Source organism: Brienomyrus brachyistius, chromosome 1, assembly GCF_023856365.1.
Source record: "Brienomyrus brachyistius isolate T26 chromosome 1, BBRACH_0.4, whole genome shotgun sequence".
In the NCBI taxonomy this organism is placed as follows: domain Eukaryota; kingdom Metazoa; phylum Chordata; class Actinopteri; order Osteoglossiformes; family Mormyridae; genus Brienomyrus; species Brienomyrus brachyistius.
In genome coordinates this window covers 24,256,840-24,274,709 of record NC_064533.1, presented here as the reverse complement: position 1 = coordinate 24,274,709, position 17,870 = coordinate 24,256,840, and the positions used below count along the sequence as shown (strand labels likewise).

The following is a 17,870-nucleotide window of genomic DNA, read 5'->3' as shown; positions in this document are numbered from 1 at the left end:
TATTTGTGCACATTTTCTCAAAGCTTAATATTATGTATACAAATATATTTGATTTCCCCCCATCAGGTTTTGTCAAAAACAACATGGATATTGTGATTTAGGAGGGTATTTTTATTGTTAGTAAGCTTTAAGTATAAAAACGGCCTATTTTCCGTGTACCGGCCTGATATGTGCACTGACCTGACTGACCGCATTTGATTTGTGAAAAATTCACATCAAACTGGTCAATATGAAGCTGGTTTGGTCCTTGTTTTGGTATTAGATCTCTCATTTTTGGAGCTCAGTGAAGTGAAATGTGCAAAAATAAACAAATGTGCTAAAACATGTTTGTGACTTTTTACAAATTAATGTTGCCCTGACACAAATGCATTTTAAAACGATTGGCAGTGTGAGTTTTGGAAATAGGCTTCCAGTGCTGAAGCAGCTGTTTTTCACCCCTTCGGCCTCACGCACATATCAGGTCACTGGCAGACAAACTGTGGATTGTGAAATAACCTCAATCATCAGTATGAGCCTGGTTGTACCTGTTTATATCAAGTCTGCGTCCGTCCGTCCGTCCGTCCGTGCTTGAAAATTAAAAGGTAAAATATGTCGGCAGATTTTGGGGTGGGTGACATCATCTGAATTTGCAAATCACAAGGAGCGAAATGCTATTGTTTAATAATGTACATGTTAATGCACTGTAGAGAGAAATTCAATGGGACCCCAAATCGCTAACAGCCAACTATGTTTCCCGCGGTTCTGCACCAGGCCATTTTCGGTACCAGACTGACAGGTATGGGTGCTCGCTTTCGGTTTGCTTTCAAAATTAAATCTGAGTGTCCTGACATTACAACGATTTAATGGATATATATAAGCAGTACATCATGAGTCACGTTTTCCAGGTAGGTCAACTAGTGCTTTACAAAGACGATGTTATCCTGCGCAGTAGGATATTAAACTGGTCTAAATAGTAGTTGAATACGATAATCTTTGCTGTTGCTTTACTCACAATGAGTATGCAGGGTTTTTGTAGGATGAATTGAATAGTCTGTGAAGGAAAACGCTCTGCAAACGGCCTAGCCGATCAGCAGGGGGCGCTGTTTCGTTACATTTTGGTCAAACGCAGCGTATTCAGACGTACGCCCAGTATGGTGGCTCCCGATGCGTATTGGATGTTTCTCAAAATTCCATTCCACTTCCTTTCTCCCTCGTCGTATCTGTGGAAATAGTATCGTTAATAGCATATTGGGGGAATTAATTTTCTGCTGAATAATTCGTAATCATATACAACTTGTTATGCAGACGCAGTATATGAGCAAAAATATAAGCTATTTATACATCTTTTTAAGATTTTATTTATTTACTTTAAAAGGCTCGAATTTTGCATGATAATGGATCAGGACGAATTTAATTCTCGCTGTTTTTAAGTTTTTTATTTTAGAAAAATAAAATTAACACTTTACTTCAGGGGACACAATGTATTATTATGCTGTGTGTGTTAGTTACAAGCTGATGTCATGTTTGTTTATCATTAATGAATTATGAAATCTTTTACCTTAAATAGCAACTATATTTGTTCATGATTTGTACTACTAAGTATTTGTGTCCCCTCAGGTAAAGTGGTACTGTCTGGTTATTGTTCCCTTCTTGTTCCTGACTTTTCCTTAGATTTAGTTTTTATTTATCAGTTTTGACAAGCAGCACATTTTAGTGATGCTCTTTGATGTTTTCTTATGGTAGTAGTGGTAACAGTAATAATTAATTATAATAGTTTCCGTAACTTTTATAATTTCCCTGTTTCTTTTATTTGACTTCCGACTGTATGGTTTGGTTATATAAAACTATATTCTTAGCACCAAGCATGTGACACTGGCAGTTTCACGTGACTCACTTCCAGATGTCGTTGATCTCAGTGGGAATGAGCTCGTCACTGGAGTCGCTGGGCTTCATGGCAAACCCCCCCACAGCGTAGAGGGTGCCGGCCAGTGTGATCAGGCAGAGCGAGCTGCGCTCCTGGGGGAACTCCACGAAGTCTGACCACCTAATGCGTGCAGAAGGAGCCCCGTTTGTTAAGCTGTGAAAGGGATTCACATACCTACAGCCAATCTGCTAGGCAATAGCTGGCTTTAGTGGCATGGTGCAGGTGCAGTATTTCTCAACTTAGTATTTTGGGACTTCCAGACTGTCCACATCTTTTCGCCATCCAAGCACACTTGAACCAAATGATCAAGGAATGAAGAACCCCAAATACCAGGTACAGGTGTGTTGGAAGCTGGGAGAGAGACTGGGCTGAGGAAAAACTAGGTTGGATGGATGGATGGATGTATGCAGAAACATGGTAGTTATTAAAGTGTTCATGGTGTTGTACATTAGCTATGCTAACCTGAGCCACCAAAGTCTTTGCACCCACACCCTACTCACTTGTTCTTAGAAATGTCGTAGACTTCCATGGTGCTAGTGAGGCCTGTGTCCGTGACCCCGGCCGCCACATAGATCTTGTCCTTGTGGACGGCTGCACCAAAAAGGCAGCGGGCGGTCTTCATCGGGGCCAGCTCCTTCCACTTCGATGTCTTGGCGTTGTACGCGCACACCCTCCTTAGGCACTTCCTACATGTGAAACATGATGTGTTATGGGTGATGGCAAGGAACCATAACCCAGTCTCTCTAGGCACTGGCCTATCATGCTTTATTTAAAAAACGTCCATTACTTTGGATAAAAGCTTCTACTAAGTAAGTGAGATGTGTAGTGCAAGTATCCCCATCACAGTGAATTCTGAAACACAAGGACGGAAGAAGAAAGAAAATGACTTATTTTTTGTCGTATGAGAGAAAACTGGTTTGAATTATTTTAAGGGGGTATGCATTCAAAGCCTTTTTGGAATCACAATATTCTCTTAAAGATGTCCTGAGTAAATAGATCAGGTTTCACATGGAAAGCATTGAGTATAACTAAGGAGTGAGAGATATGGAATAGGATATGTAGGGCTAAATACTTACTTGTCATCAGACTTTCCTCCTAATACGTATACAATTCCATCATGGGAAACCGTTCCATGGCCATAGACCAAGTACGGAAGAGGTTCTGAGTCTTCCCATTTGAAAGACCTAAGTGAATTTAAACAGCGCATGGTTAGTTCTGTCTACACACACTCACCCTCTTCCTGAAGAGACCCAGATCAGATTCTCGCAACTCAAAGATCACCTTCTCGATCGCTGGTAACTAAGATGAGTCTCTGGTACCATTAACCCTTGATGTTTCTGGGGAGACTGAAGCACAGTCTTGTTGGTGGTGTGACCAAGGCTTTCATGTTAGTCAACAATTAAGAGAAACCACACCATCTGAACACTATGCCCACGACAGTTGCTCTGGTTGTGATTTAATGGCAAGTAATTCTGTTCTTTAGTAAATGTTTGTTTTGGGTGTCCTATTTACTAGAGCTGGGCTCTTGTAGAGAGTATGGTTGAACATCCCTTTTCTAAGTCAGAATTGGCATCACATTGCATACTTTCAGTTCTGTTTATTGCTGATGCAGTCAATCCAATAGAACAAAACGTGCTGTTTAGCTCCAGTCAGCTTTAAGCTAAATAAATAGCCTACATTCTTTGTCTTCCCATAAACCAAGTTTTTCCCCATAGCTAGCATCCTAACAAACACATTTACCATTTCCAGTTAGAATGCTTGAGTTCCTAACACAGTCTAAAAACAGGTAGAATTATTGTCTCTAAATTGCCCATTGTGTGTGTGTGTGTGTGTGTGTGTGTGTGTGTGTGTGTGTGTGTGTGTGTGTGTGTGTGTGTGTGTGTGTGTGTGTGTGTGTGTGCGCGCTCACTCTCTAGCATAGGCTGCTATCTCATGCAGACTGTCCTCTGCCTCTTGCCCTGTCCTTCAGGCCACGGGTTCCAGGTTCACTCCAACCCTATTGCATAAGCAGTAATGGATGATTGATTGATGCTTAATAGGACAGTGTTTCTCAACCCAGCTCTTGGGGCCCCCTGGGCAGCCCACGATTTTGCATGCACCTGGCTCCCAGCCAATCAGGAACATCAACTACTTGATATAATGTGGACTACAGGGGGTCCCCAAAGACTGGGTTGTGAAACATTGGAATAGGGTAAATATCACTAAGCATTTGAAGGAATCTGTAGCACATGCTTCAAGACCTCGGGATACTCACTGTCTGTTGTAGACCATCACCGAGTCCAGCGTACGCTCCCCTTCCTTCAGCTCCTTGCCTCCAATAATAAAGATGGAGCTCTCCACCTCGCCGAGCCCAAACAAACATCGTGCAGAGGGGAGAGGGGGCATCCCCAGCCAATCTTGGCCAGCAGGATCGAACTGAGGAGGGACGAAACCAGGGACATAAACCCAGTTAAAATAAATAAAGGTCATAATATATAAAAATCATGCCTAAGCATGAATATTCCAATATTTCTGTGACAAAGGACCAAACACAGAGCAATTTATGAATGATAAGGCATTATACATTTAAAAATTATACATTATGTCACAGTTGACAATTAATTTCTTAGATCTTAGTTTGGTATACTATCACCTTGAACTTACGAAACAAATATAATTAGTAAAAAAGATGAAGACAGAACCAGGTATTAGTTTTCCATAAATAACACAATAAGCTACTATATAATACATTCAAGTAGAAGATGGTTATGGATGGTTCATTGTTCATTGTCATCTTTAAATGAGATTCAAACCCAAATGCTTCTGAGTAATGGACTAGTTACTGACCTGTAGGAAATAAGAGCTCAGCGGTTCCTCTTTGCTCTCCTCATTGTAGAAAAGTCCTCCAGCCACAAAGATCTGGTTCTCCTTGGTCACTATGCTAGAATGGTTCTTGGGAATTTGAGTTGACAGAGATGCCACAAAGCAATCATTTCCCATGGGGTCGTAAGCTATTGTTCCCGTTTCACTAATCATGAATATCAAGTCTTTGTGGAACATGCCAAAACGTAGGTTGTCATTGAGGATCCCCGGAAATAAGTCCTCCTCTTCCTGCTCTTTGTTCTCTCCTCCCTCTGCTTCATCCACATCTGATTTATTCTTCTCACTCTTGTTGACTTCTGGAAGCTTTCCCTGATAAGCGTCTTTGACCAGCTGTAGCTTCTCTGCTATCTTCTCGTTGGACTTCATCCATTCATTCTTCTCCACCTTCTCGGCGAAGTAGTCGGGCGAGATGAGTCGAAAGCGAATGCAGTCCACCAGCTCAGGGAGGTCCTTGAGTCTGGTGTCCTTGCTGTGGTCCACCCACTTCAGCAAAGTCTCGAAGACCACCTCTTCGCTCTCCACATTCAGGGAGTCGGAGGTGATGATGGCGGCCAGCTCACTAGCACTTAATTGTTGAAAGTCTTGGTCTTGCGAAATCAGCTGGAAGTGGTCAGAGATGTAATCCCGGGCAGAGAGAGCCAACCGTGGACAATCCAGCATCAGACCCAGTCGGAAAATGGCCAGGCAGTTGCTGAGACCGAGCCTCTTCTGGAGGAATGAGATGCAGATAGTGAAGACGGAGGGTATCTGGAACATGTTAGCCACCATGAAGATGTCCTGGACATTTTGCTCCGTCACGTTGATGCTGGAAGTATAGATGTACTTGAGGATTATGCCCATGACACCTGGCTCCACATCGTTCAGCACAATCTCCCGCTTCTTGCTCTCATCAAGGTCCGACACAAATATGGCCCTGAAGAAAGAACTGCAGGCTGCCAGCACCAACCGGTGGCATGGGAACTCCTTGTCTTTGATCTTTAAAACACAGTCCACCAGCTTGTCATTCTCCAGAAGATCGTAGAGGCCATCTTGCAGTAACGTCTGCTGATATATCCGGGGCTCCTCTAGGGGGTCTATTTGTGCAGCCATCGTTGACCTGTGTATATTCGTGAGACTAGAGAAGATCCCTTCTCTGGGGTTGACCTATTCATTCAGAGCCTTTGTGAAAAAGAGAAGCCTTAACCATGCCGAAACCAACCCCCCGAATCCACTGCTGCTAGCTTCATCAGCTGCTTCAACCCTTCAATGTCCAACAGGGGCCTATTTTTAGGCTCAACTTGTACAAAGCCGAATAATCTATAATAGTACATGCGAAACACAATCCCCCCCAGCCCTGGGGAAAAAAAACACTCTCCACAGTAGCCTGACCCAGTGGACAGCTGAGGGAGGGAGGGTGGCCATACCGCAGTCATCAGATCAGGACATGAGACCCTGAGTGAGATATCTGTCCGCAAAGAGCAGGACCCCCTTTTTGGCTGATGAGTCAATGCAACGTCATCTTGGAACTGAATCAAAAAATTTTTTCTTATGCCTGAATGTATATGACGATAATACAAATAATTTGATTATATTGATATATTGGTATAATCATTTATATTGTACATTTCATAATTTGTTACAGTTTTTTTTTAACCCTGGAAATACAACATTACTATTCTTACGTATGTATGAGACACATTTTTATTTTAACCGTTTAAGAAAATGGCTAATAATTATTGTTAACTTAAACTTTAGTACTGATTCTTGATTTTCGGACATTTAAAATGAAGAGTAAACAGGTTCCTTCATCCGTACAATATTTTCTTTCTCACTCACACATTAATCTAGATTTTAGCTGCTGTGACATTTGTGACATTTTAGTTCCTAGTTTGGTAGCCTCAAGTTTTTCACAGGAATACCTGAAAAATAACTGGAGATATGAGCTCATTATAAATGAAGTTTATAGACTTTTCCTTTTGAAGCTGGGGTCTAATATTGATTCTTGTTATTTTTCTATTTCTTAAAATGGAAATATTTAATATAATGTTTATAAGGACTAGACCCTGAGTAAGATATTGAATGAGTATTTTTACGAAGACTGTTGCCAGACAGAAGCCACCTTCAGGACAGGAATATTGATGATGTCACTTCCAGTCCGATATAATTTTTTATCACTGCTTCAGATCCCTCTTCTACCATGTAGGATTTAAGGCAGAGGAGGGGGGCTGCGGGGGAGTTTGGGGTGGCTCATCCATATTTTTAGCAGGTCTATCATCTTTCAGTCTCTAAAATTGGCCGCAGTGTCAAAGGGAGTTTGGTCTATGCATTGTTATCACTCTGTAAAGGAATGCCTGTGAATTGGACCCCTTAATCTCTGCTTTGACAGACACTGAGCTATGTGAACGTAGGAATAACAGAATTACATCCTCGGCTTCAATCTCAACTGTGCTGCTTTACCCAGAAACATACAAGACCAAGTCCAAATCTAAATTTATTGCAGCCGGTTCATATATGTAATGGTCATATCTTAATTCTGCAATCTGCTAACAAAGCAAAAATGACAAAAATAATTAGATGCAACATTAAAATCAAGAAAAATGTCGGTAAAGTGGAAGCAATATATTCTTTTAACATTTTATACATGAACTGTGTCATTTCACACATAAGAAAACCAAACCTTGTGGTCTGTAAGAAATTAATAAATTTAGTATTACCAAGGCATAAAGTTAAAACCTTTAACATAAAATTGTCCCAAAAAAATTTGCGAGGCTTTTAATTTTTTTTTTTTTCCTAAATGAAAATTAGGTGCAGATCTTGCATTGTATTATTTGACAGAATACTTAATTAACAGAATTGTTTATTTAACAGAATCCCCCACATAGTTAAAGCATGCACTCTGAGTATTTTGCTTTAATAATAAAACATTTACTGGGGTATGAAATTTCTGTAGCGGGTTGATTTACACTTTAGAACTGCTTTGACGTTTCCTCTTCAGAGACATGGTGTTGAGCTTGGCTGAGAGTTCCTGGTAACTCCCAGACATAACTACAATCACAGATGCACGTTTAGGGAGCCATGTCATTATGGTAAACTTTACTCTGCCTTTTCCTTCCCCGCATCCTCCTTTCCTGGGGCATCCACTGCCACAGCTTTGAGTGAAGGTGTGGGTGTTGTGGTAGGGGAGAGGGTTGAGGCAGGGATCGGGGTGGGTTCTGGGGTCAGCGCGGGATCGGGGTCCAGACGCAGAGCCTGCTTCCTCTCACGCTCCTTGATTAGCTGTATTCCGCAGTACGTGACGATCAGCACAGACAGTGTGGACAGAGGAAAACCTGCACGGGAGAGTGTTTATAATCCCTGAGCACCTGCCTGGGTCAGCGAGGGCTAAGAAAAATCACCACACATAAAAGCAAGCCATCACCTTTTTATAAGAAACATAACAGCATAAAAACCGGAAATAATGAAGTTTCACTGCTCACTTACAGTACCAGTCAAATGTCTAGATGCACCTTAAAATCATTTGTTTTTCGACAAGATAATGACCCTAAGCACACTTTGAGGTTGAGTAGTAAGTATTAGGGTGTGAACAAGGAAATAGTTGGAGTGCTGAGAGAGGTGAGCTGGGTCCCACGATCCCACAAGCGGAAGAGAAAGGCAGGCAACTTGTGCCCATATCTTGTGGAAACTCCTTCAGGACTGTTGGAGAAGGGGCCTGTATCATGAAGTTGAATTTCTTGCTTAGCCAGATAATGTCAGAATTAAGGTTGCAGTATCTGATATGTATTACTTCGTTTTCTCAAAGCCTTTTAGTATAAGGTGAATAAGATAGCTAAAATAGAGACAAATGCATTAAAAGCAGGTGTGTCCAGATTTTCAACTGGTACTGTACAACTTCTACCTCCGCTTCTTCTACTTCAGACCTGTAATGACTTTCATAAATTTCAATTACAGGTAAATATAGTATTTTCTTGTTAGTAATTAGTGTAATTGTAATTTAGGTATCCTTTTTCACAATGCAGTCTGCCTCTGCAAACACTGACAATTCCTCAGTTCAAGATCAAACAATATTAATATGCTGTTTTTATTTTACAGACAAAATAAAGATTATTTGAATCAAAAAAAAAACTGGGAACCACAACTGTCTTACCTCTAATAAGAAGCCTTCTGGCAACCAGCCAGGCAAAATCGAGACTGTTGAGGGCTAGAACATTATACAGGATGATAGCCCAGAAGTTAAAGGCATTAAACACAGCCCTAATCCTGCGTGACATGGCCTCGGACATTGCCATCTGTTGGCAGAAAGTCAGAACTGCAGTTCATCCATTGCAATAATGACTTGAATTACTCATCAATAAACCAGACACTGATGCAGCGGGTATGGTAGAAAATTGAGGGAAAAAGACGTTAATCCTCTACAGATTCTAAGGAAATGTTTCATTAACCAGTGCAGCATTTTTTTGATTGTGGTGTACACTGTTAATATGTAATACACACAACATGAGGAACACACCGTTGCTTGTTCAATAACATTATGGATACAAATGGAATGGATTTAAATGTAATGTGACAGTTAGTTGAAGACTTTGGACACAGTAAACAGGCACTAACTTTGTTACAAAAATAAAGCCATACACAAGGCCTTCCCTGGCCTGCCTCACCTCAATGGACGCAAAGGGCTCCAGCGAGAAGAACTTGGCCAGCCAAAGCTCAAAGTTTAAGCCGAAGCAGTTCAAGAAAGCCCATACACAGACAATCTGGCCGGGCCCCAGCCACAGGGCCGTGACGCTAAACGTACAAACCGTTGCCACCAGCTCGTTCCAGATATTGTCATGGCTTCCACCCAAGTAGTCATAAACATACCTGTGGATAAGTATTGACATATCTCTGGAAGACTTAATTACAGTCTGACATAGCTAAAGCACAGAAAATAAGGAAGTGCATCTCTATGGTGTAAAATAACGTTAAAAAGTGACGTTAATAAAAATGAAAAGGCAGTCTCGACATCTTCCAGTCAGCGCACGAGGTGTATTTAGGAGGAGACTGAGCTCGGGTTTCAAAACACCGCACTGGGAATGTGATGTCACTAATCTGGGCACTCACTTGCAGAGCCAGTCGTTTATTCCTCTGTCGAAGTGTCTGTGGGAAGAGTAGTGATTTCAGTGTTAGACGAGCCTCATTACCGCACAGGCCATCAGCCTTGTCAAACAACATGGGCCTGCTCCAGTTCACCGGTCTCCAGAACTCATTGTGTATTTCGTCAAGCGTGTTTAAAGTCTTAATAACAATTTGAAGTAAGATCAATGGTGATTATGGCCGATTTGACGGAACAAGTAGCTGGTTTGTGGCCCAGTTTGTGGCTCTTTAATATTCCTCATCTTTCGTCATGTTCTCCAAAATGAAGCCAATCAAAAGTTTGGACACGCCAAGCTGTCTACAAAGCAAGGTGTTGATTCACATGACCTGGCCACCTGACCGTAACACATTAGAAATGGTTTTTGGGGAGTCTGACCAGAGAGTGAAGGAACAGCGGCCAATGAGAGCTCAGCATATATGTGGGACCTCCTTCAGGACAGCTGGAAAAGCATCCCAGGAGGCCACCTCATGAAGCTGCCATAGAGGAGACAATAGGGTCAGCCAGTCCCTGTGAGCAAATGGGGTTAGGGGCCTTGCTCAAGAGCTCAATGGTGGGATCACTCCGCCAACCATGAGGTTCAAACCAGCAACCTTTTGAGTTCCACCCCCCACCCCCCCACAAGAAATACATTTTTCTGTTTCATATTTTTTTGGCTGCGATGGGCTGGCCCCCCATCCTGGGTTGTTCCCTGCCTCGTGCCCATTGCTTCCGGGATAGGCTCCAGATCCCCCGCGACCCAGTAGGATAAGCGGTTTGGAAAATGGATGGATGGATATTTTTTTGGTCAGTACATAATTCCATACCTGTTAATTTTATAGTTTTGATGTCTTTATAATTATTGTAATAAGTAGAAAATAGTACAAATAAACCTTTCTATGTGTATTTGTGTCCAAACTTTTGTCTGGGTAGGTGTATTTAGAAATGTGCAATTAATACACTAGTTAAAAATGCAAGATAAATAATCACATGAAGGGATAAATTGTAGTATCTCACGTTTCAGCGAAGACGTAGAGCATGGTGATGCATTTAGGTGGTTTTGGAGGATCCAGGTGGTCGAGCTTGGAGACAGTGTTTATAACCCCAAACATCACTGTGGCCTTTACCCAGTCAAACACCAGGTTAGAGTAGGCCAGTCCAGCTGTGGGAGTAACCAAGCAGAAACTATGCGTCTTATAGACTGTCATAAGAAAGAGGGGTGCATGGTAACTCAGAGTGTAGCTCTGTGGCCTCGCACATCATTGTTGGGGGGTTTTAATCCCGCCTCCTCTGTGGTATGTGGGTGGAGTTTCCATCCTCTCCCTGTGTTGCTCAGGTTTTTTCCAGGTACTCTGACTCTCCCCTAATTAGCCTATTAAAATAGCCCATAGTATATGATTGTGTGTAAGCCTGAGTATGTCTGCACCCTGGCATCCTGTCAAGCATATACCCCACATGCTCGGGGCCTCCTGAGATAGGCTCCTGCACCCATGTGACCCTGACCAGCACGGGCATGGCTTTGGGTGGGCAAATTTAACCAACTATAAGAGCTTTTAACATATCCTACTCCTCTTCCCCACGAGAACAACTTTTATCATTGTCATGGGGACCCCACTCCCCAAGACCCAAGACTCAAATTGAGCACTGGTGCCCACCTAACATACCTAAATGCCCACCCCAGGATGGAATCCTGGTAATACCAGCACTGACCAAGATAATGAGTTAAAAGATGGATGGATCTTAAGTCATCGAGGCATCGTTTGTTCACCTAGTGTCCAGTCTGTGAGATGCTTCACCAGCTTCAGGTCAGAAGGTATTGTCAAAATATACATGAAGTGAAACAAGACATCCACCATGATGATGATCCCGAAGTGGCCCATGGCCCAAGCGATGATGTTCCACATCTCCCTCTCCTTTCGGGTCAAGTCAGGATTGTTCACCTGTGAGGGGAGGAATGTAGAAGCCTGATTTCTTAATTCACACCTTAAAATTCACATATAATGCTATTTTTTTGTGTACATACATATGGTACAGGTTCATTGATGAAGAACACACAGTAAGAGATTAGTAACAATAAATACAGTAATAATAAATTACATTGTGCAGTACTGCTCTCACTCTCGGATGAAAGGGATTCTGATGTTTTAGGATAGTTTTCCAAAGCCGATAATGACGTAATATCACGAGTCAAGGGATGACAGAGGAATGAAAATCCCTTATTCCCCATGCTTTTTATGCATTTTTATAACACAGACACTCTGATTACATAGCAAGGAATGTGATCAGCAAGAAGGTGAGAGGCAGACAGGATGAGAGTCCTGCTGGGAAGTGTGGGTATGGAGCTAAAGGGGGGAGAGTCACATACTGGGGGTAACTGGGCAGGCGGATTTCACCATGTTACAGCCTGTACACCATGGTAACCTGAAACCACGGAGACGGGGCTCCCACTGTATTGTTATTCAGACAGTTATATTATAGGCTGCAAGAGAGATACATGTGTGACATGCTAAGTGCTAAAATCACCACCAACCTCAATGTCAAGTGTTTGGACTGTAAAAGGAAACCATGCAAACAAAGAGTCTGCAGCCTCCAGTCATGATGAGCTAGAACTGGCTTCAGAAGGCAGCCCACGCAAAACTCCATGTAAAGAAACTTTAATTTGCTTCTAACTTAGCTGTGAACTACATATTCACCTGTACGTGGAATTTATCGAAAGTCATAACAGGTCCGAAGTAGAAGAACGGGAGGTAGAAGTTGTATTTGAGCAGTTCCAGGAAGCTGTAGTTCCCGTCATTCTTCTCGCAGTTCTCCAGGGCGAAGCTCATGCATCGCATGATGGTGAAGCCGCAGCCTCCATAGAAGAGGAGCCCCTGAAGCTGAAAGCTTCCGGTCACGAAACCTTCCTGACAGAAACACATAAGACCAACATCTATTGTGTGCAACTGGAGGAATCCTGGAAGGTGTGTATAAGGAATAAATGCAGGAAATAATACCATAATACTGGACATTATGAGCTATGCAGGAGTAAGAACATAAGATATTTAATTTTTCAAGGCCCATTTTACACTAAAGACTGAGGATGTCCAGAATGTAGGTGAGATGTCGCTGAAAGCTATGAAACATGGTTCTGTAACTTTGTATAATTCCATATTGCTTGTTATGAAGCAATATTCCTGTTCTAACCTTGATCGTAGAACCAAAACATTCTGAGAGGTTTTTTGAGTGAGCAAAGTTGGCCCAATTCAGGCCCATATTCCTTATCATTCCTTATCAAGACTATCTTCCTCAGCAAGATCCCAGGCCTGTGCTCATCCAATTGGGGTTATTGTAGGATTTTTAAGGTGGGGGTGGGGGCATAAGAGGGGCCGACCTTATCATTAACCAATGAAATGTTTTGAATCAGTGAGTGACAAGGGAGTAGGCACTCTGGAGGCCAATCAGCTTTCAGCTGGGGCCAGTGCCCTTGTGGCCCCGCCCCTGAGTATGTGGCATGTCAAGCCCATATTCCTTAGCATGGCTAAAGACTGTGTTCCGCCCAATTTCAGGCCAGGTTCCTCTCCCTGTACAGCCATATGACTCACCTGCCAGGTGACAAAGGGCTCTATCTTGAAGGTGGCCAGGCTGGTGAGTCCGGCCACGAAACAGAGCCACTTGATCTTGACTAGTGAGATGCTGTAGAGCAGCACGCAGTGGGATAACACCAGAGTGACGTAGGTCCAGCCCATGCTGGTAAAAATCGCCATCATCCCATACACTGTATACATTATGGATCTGTGCTGTGGGGGAAATGATCTCTGTTTTGGTGATGGTCAGCCATCCGTTTTAAAGCCCAGTCACACCAGTGGTGTGGGTTTCTATTCAGTGTTGTGGACATTGTTATTTGCTTAAGAGTGACTCAGGGTAATCACATTGGGCACTATGCTTGATCAGATTGTGTTATTTCATGACAGATTGATCGGCTTTTGCAAACGTCACTGTAGAAGTTGCACTGTAGTGAAGTATGTCTGTGCTTAAGTACTACGTGTAAAATGTAATATTTTATTATAACAGGAATATCCATCAATGAAAGCTAAAATATCTTAATATATTCTCCATTAAATCATAAAGATTGCCAATGCACACCATGAATGATGAGTCAAATATTTACCACCATGCTATTTTAATTAGCCTGGCTCCCTCCATCACCCAGTTATTCTTAGCAGAGAGCACTAAGTTTTAAGCACTGTCTATCTATGCTGTATTTCAGAATGAGAGGAAGAGAATCACCGGCTACCCTTGGCAAACTCATTGGACAGAAGCCAGAAAGTACCTTCGGGGCCAGCATTGAACAGATCTTGGCGAAGATCACATGACCCGACAAGGCAAAGAGAATGTGGCTGCGGAAGTTCAGGAACCACATGACCCACTCAGTATCTGCCATGTCCTGCAGGTGTCAGAACATGACATCATCAAAGGATCAAGGTGATGTAACTGAGCTTGAATTAATTTCTCACAAATATTCTGTAAATTATGGCTAAGTTTAGCTAGCAACATTTCTGAATTCTAAATTCTGACACACAAAGAAACTCACAGTATTAAAAGTAATAGTGTCTAGTTACTAGTACAGAAAGGATCAGGTTTACCTTTATTAATTTATAATCTGACCAAATCATGGTCTTTATTCCATGCATTGTAGAATTTATAATACAGTATTAGTACTTACTAATAGTGTGTTAGTTTTTCATAACTAAACTGCATTCAGACATTTCTTGCTTTAGAAAGTGTTTATGTTAGCACTTGATTAAGAATACTGTAAGGTCACATAATCTTTAAAATATCGGTTCTGCTGGTGCAGGACTCACCACCTTCCCCCCAAAGTAATACCAGCCATCCTTTACACTGGCTTTGAATGTCTTTCTGTTCACATTAGCTGGAAGATAAGGGGTGAGTTTACAGTGAAAACTGTGGCCAACTTTTTTCTTGGTTGATTAATTAGGTCTGAGTCGCAGTCCAAATGTTCACAAACCTTATACTATAAGGAAATGATTAGCACTTTGTAGCTCCTGGTATCCCTCAGGAAGGGTCTCCCAAAACTGAAAACTAAAGAACCAAGCTTCTGCTGCCTTTACGGTCAGATATATAACAATACAGAGCTTATAAGCTCTTGTATTATCACGTTATCACTCGATGTGTAGACAGACAAATTGCTCCCAAACAAAGAGAGATATCAATGAAGTCAAAAGACCGTTATGATTAATCTTTATTCCTATTTCCAAGCAGTTATTCAGACCAGGGTTAAGGTGACCTTGGGTCCTTTTCACCCAGCGTACAAAGGGTACAAGACCCTATACCATACAAAGGCAGGCAATCAGCAACACAGCCAGATATGAGCTGTAAGGTGACTGTTTAAATGACAGCTGTATGCTATCTCTCCTAAAACTGATACCTTCTTTCTGAATTTGTGTGTGGATGGGCGTTTCTTCTAACCGAATATAGGAGTGTCCGCTATCTGCATTCTTCATGACTGCTCAAAACCGACAACATTTTATCAATAATATACTGTTCAGTCGTGAAGTTCTCATTTCTCATTAATGCCACAACACACTCTCAGAGACAATTAAAAAATTTGTGATAGGAAGCCATCGATTTTTGACTATACGTACACATGTAATATGATTTGAAGACTTGCTGGGCTACCCTACTCACCTCTGGAGACCTCAAAAATCCAGCTTGCAGTCCAAAGCAGAGCCATGCAGAGCACAGCGGTATAAAGGTAAATCTCATACCTAGGTAGGGCGGCCTTGACCCTCATTGCGGAACATTAACTGTGCTGATCCAGGAAGAATCTGCCAAATACCAAAAGCAAAAAATTATAGTAATAAAACTTTAAACCTGCAAGCAAGCAGAGCTAAACAACTCAAAAGCATGGTAACACATGTTAGCATCCTTTTCTCAATACTGAATATCTCAGTTAGGCTCCGCCGCCCATAGTTAGAAAAACAACAGCAAAGTAAAAGCTTTGTCTATTTATATTTGCTAAAAACTGGGAAAGCAGGACACACACCACCATTGAACCAAGAAAATGCTAGATCCAAGATACGTGTGTACAGCCCACCCAGCCACCCACCCACTCACATACACACACAAACACACACACACACACACACACGCAAGTTAGCGTACCTATCTAAATGGGGTCCGTCCATTCATTTCTATGGGAAAAACCCTAATCCCAGTCACGGCACCCTTAACCTCTACCCAGCCCTAACCTTAACCATAAGTAACCCAAATACAAAACTTCTGGCATTTTTACTTTTTTGATTGCATTCACAGATTTTTATAAAAACTGAGGTCATCCAAAAGGGGACCTCAAAAGATGTCCCTAAAAGTAAGGAAGTTTCAGGTTTTACTACAGTTCGGTGACAATTTCATCCTCAAATGTAATCTATGCATACACACACACATGCACACACACACACACCCGTACTCATATCTTTTGTGGGGACCGTCCATTCTTTTCTACGGGCAAAACCCTAATCCCAACAATGACAAACTTAACTCCTACCCAACTCTAACCTTAACCATAAGTAACCAAACAAAATACAAAAAGTGTTTTGGCATTTTTAGTTTTTTGATTGCAGTCACAGATGTTTATAAAATTCAATTTCCCACTGTGAGGTTTGAATAAAAGGTGCCCACAAGTCAAAATAACAGGTTTTTATTACATTGTGGGGACATGTGGTATACCTTCACCCCCCCCCTCCCACACACACACACACACACAAACAAATAGTTTAAAGACAACTTTCAAACTGGAGGTGGTTTGCTGTTACCAGTACATTTCAATTTGTAAAGGAATTCCACTTCTACACCTTTTTTAAAAGGTAAATTATAGGAAGCTCTACGTCAAACTATTATAAACTCCTTAATCATCATAACAAGCCACAGTTTGTAATTTACTTCAAAAGTGATTTAGAATTATTTCCTAACCTTTCCAAATTAAATAGCGCAGTTTTACAATATATCATGCAAATGCTCCTTTTAGTATTCCTGTCTCAATTATATTAATGAATTAGGTCTATATTCAACAGCCTCAATCCCAACGGAATATACATGTCCTTTCTGCCAACCAAGGGCAATTAAATATTGATCTCTAGGTAGACCGTAACAATACCCGCCTCTACTTAAATAGGGCAACAGCTTCAAACTCGACCCTAGTCATCTGCACCATGCAGCCGTGTTTCTATTTTAGATCCAACATTTGTTCTCCCCACGTCTGTTACAACCTCCGGTGACCCCCTGGGCTCATGAGCGAAATGCCTTGCTCCCTCAGCCTTAACAGTAGGCTGTATGAAAAAAGCACCACTGATTTACCTACTTTGCAGATGATAAAGAATCCCAAGTGTCAGAACTGGAAATATTAAGTGTGAACTTTTGCAAGTTTTATATCATAAACCGAACCCCAAAGAATTTGCTGATATTTTTAGCCATGTAAATACGAATTCAAAAAAGAAATATATACATATACATAGACTATTAACATGCGGGAGATGTTACGGTTTGACGAAAGACCTGCGCGTTTCCACACAGCAGAGGCACTTGTTGCACTGACCTTGAACTCAGGTGACAATTCCCGGAATGCGGACGAGTGACTGTAGTATGCAGAACCCCCGTTTCCAAACCAATAAAAATCGAGAAATGTTTAGAAACGAATATATGTGCTGCCTATCGTAAGGCTGATCCCTGTTGCGGGGGCTGGGGATGGGACAGTGGTGAGGGCACGGTGCATTTATAGGTATTGGGGTGGCACCTAAAGCTAGAAGCTATTGTGTGCGCATTCCTGTTCCCTATTATAACTCAGCGTGACATTTAAGCCTTTACCATTTGCGCACTGATTTTCTTCTAAACTAGATTTCTGAACGTCAGTGCTGCAGAGACCATTATTTTTGAACTTTAAAAGGGTTTTGACATAAGGAATATTCCTTAGATATAGGCTTAGCATTACCGAGCAAGACTATACAAAACCTTCGTAAATGTTGT

The 17,870-nt window shown here is 41.8% G+C and overlaps 2 protein-coding genes across 2 annotated transcripts; both read right to left on the bottom strand.

The window, feature by feature from the left end:
• Nucleotides 1–507: 507 nt before the first annotated feature.
• LOC125704833 (kelch-like protein 40b) lies at nt 508–6,192 on the bottom strand. Its single transcript, XM_048970935.1, has 6 exons — nt 4,730–6,192; nt 4,158–4,318; nt 2,980–3,087; nt 2,404–2,589; nt 1,874–2,023; nt 508–1,199 (listed from the first exon to the last, which is right to left on the bottom strand). Exons 1-6 carry the CDS (start codon nt 5,852–5,854, stop codon nt 1,088–1,090), a joined length of 1,842 nt encoding a protein of 613 aa, XP_048826892.1. The 5' UTR covers nt 5,855–6,192; the 3' UTR covers nt 508–1,087.
• A 1,026-nt stretch (nt 6,193–7,218) lies between these two features.
• On the bottom strand, nt 7,219–17,627 carry hhatlb (hedgehog acyltransferase like, b). Its single transcript, XM_048970987.1, has 12 exons — nt 17,443–17,627; nt 15,537–15,676; nt 14,693–14,760; nt 14,161–14,274; nt 13,433–13,627; nt 12,545–12,754; nt 11,620–11,791; nt 10,869–11,013; nt 9,842–9,877; nt 9,400–9,601; nt 8,889–9,030; nt 7,219–8,073 (listed from the first exon to the last, which is right to left on the bottom strand). The coding sequence occupies exons 2-12, from the start codon at nt 15,640–15,642 to the stop codon at nt 7,838–7,840; spliced, it is 1,626 nt and encodes a 541-aa protein (XP_048826944.1). The 5' UTR covers nt 15,643–15,676; nt 17,443–17,627; the 3' UTR covers nt 7,219–7,837.
• Nucleotides 17,628–17,870: the final 243 nt, after the last annotated feature.